The 13809-nt window shown below is 38.9% G+C and overlaps 1 protein-coding gene across 5 annotated transcripts in view; it reads left to right on the top strand.

Annotated features, from left to right (window-relative positions):
- Positions 1-13809, top strand: part of LOC126820655 (zinc finger CCCH domain-containing protein 14) — a 355618-nt gene that overhangs the window by 135037 nt on the left and 206772 nt on the right. For all 5 annotated transcript variants that reach the window (XR_007680058.2, XR_007680057.2, XM_050548757.2 and 2 more), the window contains exons 9-10: positions 11438-11608; positions 12857-13073. Coding sequence is in view for 3 of the 5 variants with exons in the window: in XM_050548757.2 (XP_050404714.1) it covers positions 11438-11608; positions 12857-13073 (388 nt within the window). In the remaining 2 variants the exon portion in view is untranslated. The remainder of the gene's footprint in view (positions 1-11437; positions 11609-12856; positions 13074-13809) is intronic.

Below are 13809 nucleotides of genomic sequence, written 5' to 3'. Positions count from 1 at the left end.
TTTACTTGTCTTTACTACACTTGGATCTGGAAGACTTGTTATTTAACTCATGTTCTGCTTGAAATGAGGGGTCAGCTAATCGAATGGTCTGTCGAATCGAGTGTTTGACCTTTTTTGCCCGGAACTGTGGGTAATCCACTAGTAACATCAATGCTGATTGGTTAATCAAATGTCTGACGTCATAGTTCAAGTGACCTATCGCTATAACTTGTCAGATCTTCATGTAGTGTAGGCCATCGAAAGTATAAAAAAACGAAACGAAATATAGATCTGTATTTTAATCAGATTGGACTTGATGAAAACCATAAACAAGAGTCACAGAAAAAATCTTAAGTTTAACTTTGACGCCCTGATAATCTTGGCACAAAGTCTGCACCATAACAATTCGATGTTTCCCGTTTTGTCTCCAATGAAAATATAACCATTGAAAAAATTCAGAACAATGTTCGCAAATAAAGTATATGTATAATTACTATAATTTACAGGACAATTTGAGAAAATTAAACAATTTGGTCAAAAGAGTATTTTATACCATCCTCGGTTACCCAGTGTACTCATTCCATTCTACTCCACTATACCCTGGGTTAATCTATGGGGGAGACACGTTTTCAAGTTGTCCGCCCTTGGTGATTGTTCTATTTTTATCGACCAATCCCATAAATTCTTATTTGAAAAGGAAGTTAGCAAAGGTAAGTAACTCTCATCGGACAATGTTAGGAGTTGGCCTATTCTAAATGTGTAATTATTAACAACCAATTATATATTATGTTAATGAAGACCAGACGTTCTTATAATAATGTAGGGTCATTAGTTTTATTTAGAATCGTTCGTTCACAGAATTTAATGTCTACGTGATATCGTACACAAGTTATTGTGAATGTGTGTGTGTATGTTTGTTGTATTTTACGTCCGCTTCCAAGTATAGGTTCAATAATAATAAACACTAGCAGGATACCCGGCTTCGCTCGGGGGTCATAACTCCAAAACTGGAAGTGGTAGACTAACGCCACCTGTCCTATGTTACTGCCCGGTCCGAGCTACCCCTATTCCCCAAATTTCAGACTCGGGGCAGACCTAGTGTAGCCGCCAACCCCGAACAGACAAACAGACAGACTCGGGGTAGATGTAGCCGCCAACCCCAAACAGACAAACAGACAGACAGACAAACGACAGTCACAAATATTAGTATAGATAACAGAATGACATATTTCAGACAAAGAACGAATAGTAATAATAATAACAAAAGTCAAACATATAGATGTTATACATATTTGAAATCAATCACACATACTACAGATTTTGATAATAGAATCAAATATAAATAAATTCTAAATATATACATTGTTTACATAAATCATTCAGTAGATGGACATGAATATGGTTATCTACCCTTATCAAAACGAAGGCGAAACGATTGGTTTGTAAACTGTTTTCTGATTGGTTCGTAGACTGTAGCTACATTCTAGGCCAGGGCAGATAATTTGAAATCGTGGAAACCCTATGGATTAACCCAGGGTATAGTGGAGTAGAACGGAATGAGTACACTGGGTAACCCAGGATGATTTTATACATACATGTATATAATTTTTAGCGTAAATAAGTCGGAATGTGAGAAATGAATTCCAGGGGGCGCGATAAATTGTCCTCTGCACGTGATTAATAATAGTATAGTGTCATGTACAGGTGCAACGACGTGTTTGATATTCCATTTTATACCGATATTTTAGAATCCGAATTCTACATATTTCTCTACGGCAGGGTCATAGACCTCTAATTTAAACTTAAAACATGATTTGAGACGCATGTTTTATTAAGCGGAATCCACATCAAGACTTACAGCTAGTGTGGCAATTCGCGCAAATTTTTAGTCCTGCCGATGTCGAAGAAATTAATTACGATATTCACATGGATCAAAATAAGAATCAAAACCATTTAATCGTGTTTGTGTGCATGGATAATGTGTGATGTGGAAAATTATAAATGACAGGTCAGTTAGTAATGTAGTGGACACATTAGCCGAATCAATCGGCGCCGAATTTTATTCGGCCGAATGGGTGGACACACTAGCCGAATGCTTCACCCTATTCAACCTGTCGATTGCATCACCTTTCACGTCACATGATTAAACCTAGCGGCGTCTATGTCTTCAATCTATCACGTGACTTCTCGATATGAGTAGTGATTGGCTAATGAATTCTATATTCGACCGAATGCTTCGGCGAAGCGGACACACCAGGCGAATATAATTCGGCCGAATATATCAAACCTGTTTGATTCGGGCGAACGAGGCGAATTTCGACGCCGATTGATTCGGCTGAATCATTCGGCTAGTGTGTCCACCGCTTTAAGGGACATTTCAAGGCCTGTCTGATTAAACTCAATATTTATTTCTATTTATGTAAATTATTTTCTTTTTTGAAAACCATTAAAAAACACCCACCCACACTTAGGCCTATAGGCTACTTATTATAGAACATCGCGTGAGAAGCTCGAATCGTCGATGCAACTGCGTATGTGATCAATTGAACATTTGGAAAACTGTTCTGACTGTATCTATTTTCTTTCTTTTCTGTACGTATTTATTTTAAGGTTCAATAATTATTCTCTGATTCGACATAATCATTGTTTTTTTGGTCATATTCAACCAAGAGGAAATTTCAAAACAATGGCTGAATGTTCACTACACAACTATTTTTTTCATTGGTTAGAGGGGTCTAACCGCGGGAAAATTTACTGTTACTATTGGCTGACAGCATGCATGCACGAATCAAACAATCTTATTTGCATATTGCATGCTTTATAGTATAATGGCTGGATCGGTAACCTCAACGACCAACATGTATTACCTTTTATTAGTGTGGTACTGAGTTTGCCATTATATACAATAAAAATAAGGAATATTTTCACGTTAAAAAAAATATTTACTTGACGCATCGTAGGTTTCCACTAATTTTCAGCACCCAGAATCAAATTTAGCGATATTTTCCTGTGGGCCAGAAACACAATTCCCATTAGACAATTATTCGAGGATTAGTTAAATGGGCTTTATTTGCAGTTTGGGGTTCGCTTTTTGACAAATGTAAAATATGACGAGAGCGATTTTATCCTCGGAGGAGAGCGATAAAAAGCTCTTCTATTTTGACGATTGCGCGAGGCAAGAAGAGCGAGAGCGATCGCTCGCGTCAAACGTGAAGCACTGAACTACCTCTCATTACATGAGTATGTTCAACCAATGTACCAGAAAATAATGTTATGGGTGAAAGATCCACTGAGCATCTTGAATGTAAATGATGATCCTTTGTTTGAAGATTTTCCTGACAAAAGAAAGTCTGTCATGTTCCTGACATCAATGCAACAGCCATCCGAAATAGAATTTTTCCTCAAGTGTACAAGTGGTATTTGTGAAGGTATGCTTGAATGTTGCAACAACCAGCTTTCAGATTTCCTATCTGGTCGTATGAGTAGACCTGTCGAGAAGAAAAAGGAACAGTTAGTATCGGGAGCACCGCTGCATAATTTGATTTGTGAAACTCTCCACTACCACACAAGTTTATTACTGTTTAAATCAAACAGTAAGCGTCTGAGTGACTGGCTAGATAAGAAGACTGCTGATTAAAGAAGGGTGCTCTTCAGAGAAGCAAGATGCGAGGGTTTGAAACTTCGTAAAACTCATAAAAAATTTGAAACTGAAATAAAAAGAATTTATGTTTTTGCTGGACTGCTTCTTTCTCCAGTACCAACAAGTGGTGGTCGACTGTTTTCACTACCTCAAACTGAAGCTGTTGAATTATCATACACAAAGTTCAAAGCAAAGTAAGTAAATTATTTTATTACTAAAAACAAAAACGTAAATTTTAAATATCTGTATTAAAAACTAAATAGCAAAAGAGGATCTTTAGGTGGTGAACTGAAAGATAAAGAAAAGTACATAGTAAATTCAAAACATGTTACATATAAATTATTTTCTTGAAATATTATTAAGAAAAGTGCATAGTATTTAGTATTAGTAAATTTCAAAAAATGTTAAATATAAATTATATTCTTGTTTTTCATTTTCAGGCACTGGTGAAGTTGAAACGTCTAACTGTCAACTCCTTGTTATTTTACTCCAGAAATGTATTTATTTCATTATTTTTTGATTGATCCTGTCTGATGAATATTTTAGAAACTTATAATAAGACTGGTCAGTTGCACATATACTATTCAAAAAAAGTAGGGGATATTTGATTTTGGGGGCATAATACTAAAATATGCAAATGACTACGAAAAAAGTCACTATAGAACCTAACAGAAGAAACATTTCCAGTTACATGTGACGCCCAAAAAATATGCAAATGACTACGAAAAAAGTCACTATAGAACCTAACAGAAGAAACATTTCCAGTTACATGTGACGCCCAAACGCACCAAAATCTACCGCATGGAATGCAGGTGATGCTTGGGATCATCATGGGGGTCCAACCCAAGATTTGCACGACTCTGACTTTGAATGTTACAGTCATTGTGGCATTGAATTCCAGGGTGGAAACATCAGTTTAATTGTTTTAGTGACCAGAAAACAAATTTTGATATGCGTCGGCTTACCCAAAATGAAAGGTTACGTGCCCATGGCATGCTACAGATCGGCACAACACAGGCGGTTGTGGCGCGGACGATGAATGTTTCTCAGTCTGTCATAAGCAGGCTATGGTCCAGATACCGTGATACACAATCTGTACAGGACAGACCACGCTCAGGTCGACCAAGGGCGACAACTCAAGCCGTGGATCGATTTATCCGTACCTTGGCCTTGAGAAATCGTGTCATCACAGCAAATCAGATCAGCGCTCGTCTTCAAACAGACACTGGTGTGAGAGTGAGTGGCCCGACGATTCGGAATTGACGGCATAGGGGTCACCTTCGCGCCCGACGTCCTCGCGTGATCCCTTGTTTGAGAGATCATCACATTCAGGCAAGACGTCGTTGGTGTAGGGATCGTCAACACTGGGATAATCGACGCTGGAGCAATGTGATGTTTTCAGATGAGTCAAGGTTCACTGTTGATATTTTGGACAGACGTAGGAGGGTGTGGCGTCGTCGAAACGAGCGCTTCCAAGACGTTAACGTCATCAGACATGATCGATTTGGGGGTGGTTCTGTTATGGTGTGGGGAGGCATCACTGTTGCTGGAAGAACGGCTTTACATGTTGTTGCAGGGCGTGTTACAGGCCAGTACTACCGGGACAACATCTTGGCAGTCCATGTTGTGCTGTTCGCACGACGTCATGGCCGCCGTTTCATCTTCCAGGATGACAACGCAAGATGTCACAGGGCCAGGATCGTTACAGGTCACCTCCAACAACAGAACATCACCACATTACCTTGGCCAGCACTGAGTCCCGACCTCTCCCCCATTGAGCATGTCTGGGACATGCTTGGACAGAGGTTACGTCAACGTCAACAACGTCCTGCCAATGTCCAAGAACTTGCTGCTGCGTTGCAACAGGAATGGGACAATCTGGACCAAAATGACCTTAGACGTCTCATTAGGAGTATGCCACGTCGGATCAATGCTTGTTTGGCAAACAGAGGAGGATTTACCCGTTACTGACTTGGTTGTGATGCTGTGGTAACTTTGCTGTTTGACCCCGGGTATCATTTTACCCTTATAATGGTCAGTCTGTGCCTTACTTAGTCTAACGATCATTTGGAATAAATCGATGAATGTGAACTTCATTTCATTTTGTCATTTGTTTCTTCGTCAGTTTCATTAGGTGACTTTAATAACACTTAAAAATCAAATATCCCCTACTTTTTTTGAATAGTATATTATATAATTTGACTGCCAATCATCCAGATTACGTTATCTTAAAAACAAAGACGGCCGCCACGTGCCACCCCCTTTTTATACGCCCACATTTTCATGTGGATGTATATTGCTGTCGCCCTTGTCCGTCCACAATTGTTTGTGGACACTCTACAGGTCACAATTCTTATCCGATTTTGACGTTGGCATGTATCGGATCGAAACTTCATGGATTATGGCCCTTGTTTGTACAAAAAAATCACGTTTTTAGCTTGTGGACCCTATAGAGGTCACAATTTTTATCAGATTTTATTGAAACTTGAAATGTAAGTTTATAACCCAAAGATCTCGGTTCCTTTCGATATTTGCGCATATCGGACCATAACTTCTTGAATTATGGCCCCTGATTGTACGAAAAATCGCGTTTTTAGCTTGTGGACCCTATCAGACGTGTCAACCCCCAGGTATGAAAAAACAGGAGAATCCAGGAGGTTTTTTTTTCATCCAATAACTTCATTTTTATTAATCATAGGCTAATACTTTAGTACATTTTACACTAGCTGTGCACTCGTTTTTGCTGCATACAACAATGAACAAATGAAAATTCCTTTTGTGTTTCGGGTCAATAATTTAAATGACAGAAATTTTTTTTTTTTTAAATGTTTTGTGAAAATATACATAAAATGTTACCCAAAAGACTTTAATAGTATACGGTAGTCCAAAATGTGTTTTCAGTCATATCAATTATCATAATAAATAAGTAATTTACAACTGAAATCCGCAAATAATAGCCAGTTAAAAATTATGAAAATCGTAATAATTTGAATGATAATATTTAAAATATTTATAATCTTAATACAGTAGAATCTGCATTAAGCAGCCACCCAAGGGAATTTTCACAACTGACCGCTTAAGGGGAGTGGCCTCTTAATAAAATCTTGTTGCTTTTTGTGCCGACATAAATTAAATATTACGCTTGGATGCATTGGAAGCGGTAAATTTGGCCGTCGCTGAATCTTGCGCCGAACGAAAATTCTTTACTCAAATCTCGGACATAACTTAACGGGAGTGGCCTCTTAATAAAATCTCGTTGCTTTTTGTGCCGACATAAATTAAATATTACGCTTGGATGCATTGGAAGCGGTAAATTTGGCCGTCGCTGAATCTTGCGCCGGACGAAAATTCTTTACTCAAATCTCGGACATAACTTCTGTAAACTTGTCATTTTGTACCAACCTTCGATACTACTGTCTACCATTGTGATGCATTCGATAATATTTATCCATTTTTGTGAAGAAAATCGATGAATTCATTTTATTTTATCAAAAAAGCACATGAACAAAAAACATCGCTAATTTTATCTCCTATTTACAGGGGGTGTAACTCTGTATGTAATATTATAGGAGGCGCTAAGAGAGATACTAGATGATCGTGACAAAACTCGGTACTTTTATTTTATTCAATCAGTATCAAATAATGTGTCGTTACGCGTGAAAACAATGATCAGGTTAGTCGTTTAATAAAACAAAAGATTAATTAACAGATAATCCCGGGTTGATTGTTATGTTTACATTTCTTTTTACCTGATCAGTGGGGGTCCAGTTAATTAACTACTACTCACGGGATTAGCGGGGGTGTTACAAAGAACGACAAGATGGTATCATTCAACAATGGCCGTTGAATGGGCGATGTTTTGTTGAATTTATTAGTAAAATAGTGACCGCTGGCCGCGTTAGAGGAGTGACCGTTGAATAAAGAGATGAAACAACAGAATTTCTACGGGGGGAATTTATCGTGACCGCTTACAAGGAGATGTCGCTGAATAGGAGTGGCTGCTCATACAGATTCTACTGTATACTATTAAAAAAAAGTAGGGGATATTTGATTTTGGGGGCATAATACTAAAATATGCAAATGACTTCGAAAAAAGTCACTATAGAACCTAACAGAAGAAACATTTCCAGTTACATGTGACGCCCAAACGCACCAATAGCTACCGCATGGAATGCAGGTGATGCTTGGGATCATCATGGGGGTCCAACCCAAGATTTGCACGACTCTGACTTTGAATGTTACAGTCATTGTGGCATTGAATTCCAGGGTGGAAACATCAGTTTAATTGTTTTAGTGACCAGAAAACAAATTTTGATATGCGTCGGCTTACCCAAAATGAAAGGTTACGTGCCCTTGGCATGCTACAGATCGGCACAACACAGGCGGTTGTGGCGCGGACGATGAATGTTTCTCAGTCTGTCATAAGCAGGCTATGGTCCAGATACCGTGATACACAGTCTGTACAGGACAGACCACGCTCAGGTCGACCAAGGGCGACAACTCAAGCCCAGGATCGATTTATCCGTACCTTGGCCTTGAGAAATCGTGTCATCACAGCAAATCAGATCAGCGCTCGTCTTCAAACAGACACTGGTGTGAGAGTGAGTGGCCAGACGTCCTCGCGTGATCCCTTGTTTGAGAGATCATCACATTCAGGCAAGACGTCGTTGGTGTAGGGATCGTCAACACTGGGATAATCGACGCTGGAGCAATGTGATGTTTTCAGATGAGTCAAGTTTCACTGTTGATATTTTGGACAGACGTAGGAGGGTGTGGCGTCGTCGAAACGAGCGCTTCCAAGACGTTAACGTCATCAGACATGATCTATTTGGGGGTGGTTCTGTTATGGTGTGGGGAGGCATCACTGTTGGTGGAAGAACGGCTTTACATGTTGTTGCAGGGCGTGTTACAGGCCAGTACTACCGGGACAACATCTTGGCAGTCCATGTTGTGCCGTTCGCACGACGTCATGGCCGTCGTTTCATCTTCGAGGAAGACAACGCAAGATGTCACAGGGCCAGGATCGTTACAGGTCACCTCCAACAACAGAACATCACCACATTACCTTGGCCAGCACTGAGTCCCGACCTCTCCCCCATCGAGCATGTCTGGGACATGCTTGGACAGAGGTTACGTCAACGTCAACAACGTCCTGCCAATGTCCAAGAACTTACTGCTGCGTTGCAACAGGAATGGGACAATCTGGACCAAAATGACCTTAGACGTCTCATTAGGAGTATGCCACGTCGGATCAATGATCGTTTGGCAAACAGAGGAGGATTTACCCGTTACTGACTTGGTTGTGATGCTGTGGTAACTTTGCTGTTTGACCCCGGGTATCATTTTACCCTTATAATGGTCAGTCTGTGCCTTACTTAGTCTAACGATCATTTGGAATAAATCGATGAATGTGAACTTCATTTCATTTTGTCATTTGTTTCTTCGTCAGTTTCATTAGGTGACTTTAATAACACTTAAAAATCAAATATCCCCTACTTTTTTTGAATAGCATAATATCAGATAAAAAGCAGGCTACATTTAGTCGAAAGTAGCAAATTTCAATCTGTAAAACCGATAAATCCTGTTTTCTATGGCTACCATCGCGTTAATGGAAATCCCCAGAAACGTGCCGTCAGAGTGGTATTTTCCTGCAAGTGTCTCCCGTACATAAATGGTAGTTGCGCTTATATTTCGATAACTTTTGAGTCAGATTATTTGTATATATTGTGATTGATATCAAAGTATTATAATACAATTGCTAGTAATATATTTAACTGTAAATGTAATCCAAAATCGCAGATTAAAAGTTGGCTAAATTTCAGTCAATAATGGCTTCCGATTTCACGCTAAAGTCACGTGGCATGAAATGTTTACTCATACTCATTGCCGGAGAATTGTCAAAATCGCATAGATAGACGTTTACTAGCCATGGGGTAGAATGATGGTTATGGAAAGAACCTTGTACAGGTCTCTTATTTTATTTGGTTCGCTCATGTACTCTATATCATTTACGTTATTTACTCCAAACAATTCACAAACACACGTTGGGCTGTCAAGCGTACGTATTACCGGAATTATAAGTTTCCGGTCAAATTCAGCCAATCATGAGGTCGATTTATGAAACGGATGTAAGGGAGTTACCTCCCTTTGAAAAAGTAAAACTAGAATCGGCAATATGGCAATTTTCCGTGAGAAAATTCCTCCCGCACAGGAGATCGGGAGAAAGGTCCCGAATCCGTGAGTCTCACGGAAAAAAACAGGTTAGTTGACACATCTGGACCCTATAGAGAAGTCATAATTTTTATCCGATTTAAAAAACTGTATTATTATATCACTGATACACCCTAAGGCCGACTGAGTTCGATTTTCGTGAAAATCGGCCCAAAATTGACAGACAAAATGGCCGCCTTTCATTCTCAATTAGCGTCAAAATATGGTATATCAAGGTTGTTGACCCTATAGAGCTCACAATTTTTATCCGATTTTGTTGAAACTTGAAATGTAAGTTTATAACCTAAAGATCATGGTTCCTGTCGATATTTGCACATATCGGATAGTAACTTCCTGAATTATGGCCCCTGATTGTACGCAAAATCGCCTTTTTTAACTTTCGGTCCCTCTGGAGGTCACAATTATTATCAGATTTAAAAAACCATTTGATTATATCCCCGTTACACCGTAATGAAGGTTGAGTTTGAATTTCGTGAAAATCAGACAAAATTGCTGCCGCTTGTATGCGAATAGTGTAAAAATAGGGTATATCAAAGTTGTGACCCTGTAGAGGTCGCAATTTTAATTTGATTTTGATGAAACTTGAAATGCAGGGTTATAACCTAAAGATCTTGGTTCCTTTCGATATTGTCGCATATTGAATCGTAACATCCTGAATTATGGCCCCTGATTATACGAAAAAATCGCCTTTTTTTAGCTGGTGGTCCCTCTGAAGGTCACAGTTATTAACTTGAAAGGCTACACCACACAAAATACAGAGATCTAGACATAGATGTTATCGAGCGAGTGTGTGTCATTGGAAGTCATAAGTCTCAAGATCTGATTGGACTTTGCAGCTTCTCTGGTGCTGACTGGAGAGGTAAATTTGTGGGCATCACAAAGAAACATGGGTTAGACCAAAATGAGGCTTGATAGGGATGACCCTGTTATCATCTATTTCAAGGAGCTTGTAGAATGTATCATCTCAACTGAGCTGGTGAATGGTGACTTGCCTTGGCAGGTCAAGGAATTGGAGAGATTTGTCTGCCAAGTCGACTCTTCATCTATTCCATTAAACCTACCAGCACTTAGATGGCAATTGTTCAGTTCAGAAAACTTGGTGGGAGAAATGCTTTCACTGACTTGTGCTGCATTGTTGCCCCATATCCCAGGAACAAAGTACACCGTGATACGCGACAAGTCGTACCTGACTAGATCCCTGAACCTTCCTGCCATTTGGCTGGCAGTTGGACAAAGGCAATTATGTTCCTGTGCTGAATCTTGATCTGCCTGCCCCTCGTGAAGCAATTGAACTCACAAAATGTGATTGTAAAACAGGCTGCACAGGGCGATGCAGTTGCCACAAAAATTTGAACCCCAACATTTTTGGATAGCTTGGTCCAACAACAACCCAAAACAACAAAAAAATCAATTTTAGCATACAAATGCTACAGGGTGACATGTCATACCACACTAAGTGTAAATTGTTTATTTTAACCAAACATAAGTAAAAATTTATTGAATGTTTTTGATTTTGTTGATTTGAATATTTTTATTAGCTACAAATGTAACAGTACATTTATAAGGAGTGTAAATTGTTTACTTTAGCTGCTACTAGTCAAATGGTAGTACGACCATTAAGAAGGGATGAACCTGTGGTCAAACAACCAAAACTACAATTAACAACTAAATCACGCCAACAAGATATATATCGTAGTATGAAATATACTATAGATAATGAAAATGATCAACCTAAATACGTAATTAGAAAAGAAGAAGGTAGAGTATTAACTTACAAATACTGGTAGAGCACGGGTATCGCGACAGGAACATGGCATATGCACAGAGGAACATTGTAGAGCGGATTCCATTCGGTAGTGGCTCTATCATGATATGGGCATGCCCGTCATATGACTGCAAGCTTCCACTTTTACAATCATTCTCTTCTCACATGGCCAATCTTCATAGACAACAATGCAAGACCATACCGAGTGCGTGCCCTTTTTATATGCCCGCATGGAAATGTGGTCGTATATTGCCGTCGCTCCCGTCCGCTCGTCTGAAAGCCTATTGAATTTCAGCAATTTCCGTTAATTACGCCGTGAGTTATGGCCCTTGTCTCACTTTGTTGTACCTTGTGAATGCTCTGACGACAAAAGTTATTATCCTATCTGTATGAAATTTATATGTATAGTTTAAATTAGTAAAACAAAGAAGCCTTTAGAATTTCAGCAATTTCGTTCATTACATCTAGAATTATGGCCCTTGTTTCACTTTGTTGAATCTTGTGAACGCTGTAATGACACCTGTTATCATCCGATCTGTTTGAAATTGATATGGATCATTTAGATTAGTGCAACGAAGAATCCTATTGAATTTAAGCAATTTTCGTCAATTAATTCTAGAGTTATGGCCCTTGTTTTACTTTGTTGAACCTTGTGAACGTTCAAACGACAAAAGTTATCCGATCTGTACGAAATTAATATGTATTATTTGAATTAGTAAAACGAAAAAGCCTGTCGAATTTCAACAATTTCTGTAGATTACTTCCAGAGTTACGGCCTTTGTTTAATTTTTAGAACCTTGTGAATCCTCAAACGACAAAAATTATAATGTCCTCTGTATGAAATTGTCTATTAAATGCCCCTGATTACCTACAAAAGAATAAATATGCGACAACCCTTGTCGACGGCCCGGACGATTTAGCTGCTGTGGGCGTAAGTTTTGTTGCCTGGCAACCTATCTTTGATTTTCTGCATCAGGGGGCCGTTGCAGAAGCCCTGACCTGAATCCTATTGAGCATCTCTGGGACATTTTTAACCATTTTCAAGTTGGTGTGAAATTTATATATAATGTTTATTCATAGTTACTTTTTGGGTTAATACGCTGAACTTTCCTGTGAGCCCGCTAGAGACTAAATTCATACACACTGGTCATATATGTCATTTGATCGTCTCTAAATTTATACAAAGTGTTAGGGTGACAAGATTGATTCAAAATGTGGTGATCATATTTTTCATTTATTAGTATTTCAGCCCGGGTTTATAACTAAACCAATAGATAATCGTGTTGTAGAATATATACCACAAACAATTACTATAAAAGAAGAAGCAGTCGATTCTAGTGAAGATGATGTTATAGAAGTTATACCACTAGCAGAGCCACCACAAGCACCTATATTGTTAGAAGATATAGATGAAGAATTTGAAGCTGAAGTACCACCAACAAGCCTTAATCAAGACAAGTAACAAGCTTTTGTTTCCAGAGCAGAAATTAATTTAATACAGTCTATAACAAAAGTTTAGGGTCATCTTGTGAATAACCTCAATTTTGACAATTTTGATTCGATCGAAGAATTGTAAGAGCTTGTTTTGTCCTAGTGGAATGAAACTTTGTATATGCGATCTAGAATATATGCGCCGACAACTGACGTTGACGTTTCATACGACGACGTCGCGGTTGATAACGACACAGCACAATCATGACGTCATCGACCAACCTGCATAATTTGGCCAATTTGAGTGAATTCGTTCACTGTTTGTAGGAAGACACGAACGGATGAGAAAGATATATGATAAGTTGTGGATACAACATGCAAGTGACATTATGCTTGGATATGTCTGTGTCACATTATGACGTCAAAGGGTCGATTGTGAAGTCATCAAAAATGCTTGCGTTGCAACTATTTTTAGATGAACCACAGTGTTTCTAAAGGCCTACTCTTGACCAGACTCTTTTCCCACTATGACGTCACAAATAATTTTGTTGTCACAATTGGTTTTGTTGTCACAATTGGTTTTGTTAGCAAACGGCGTTCACGTCCATTTTCACATCGCAAATCATTCAAAAATTGTTGAATTTCGCCGTTGAGTTTGCCTTTCCTTGCGTAATAGGACGTAAATCGTCACTGACGGATGTCCAGCGAGCACATTTTTGATGACTTCACAATCGATCCTTTGACGTCATAATGTGACGCTGAC

Source organism: Patella vulgata, chromosome 5 (assembly GCF_932274485.2).
Source record: "Patella vulgata chromosome 5, xgPatVulg1.2, whole genome shotgun sequence".
NCBI lineage: Eukaryota > Metazoa > Mollusca > Gastropoda > Patellidae > Patella > Patella vulgata.
Note: the sequence above shows the minus strand (reverse complement) of the source record. Positions and strands in the feature narration are given on the sequence as shown.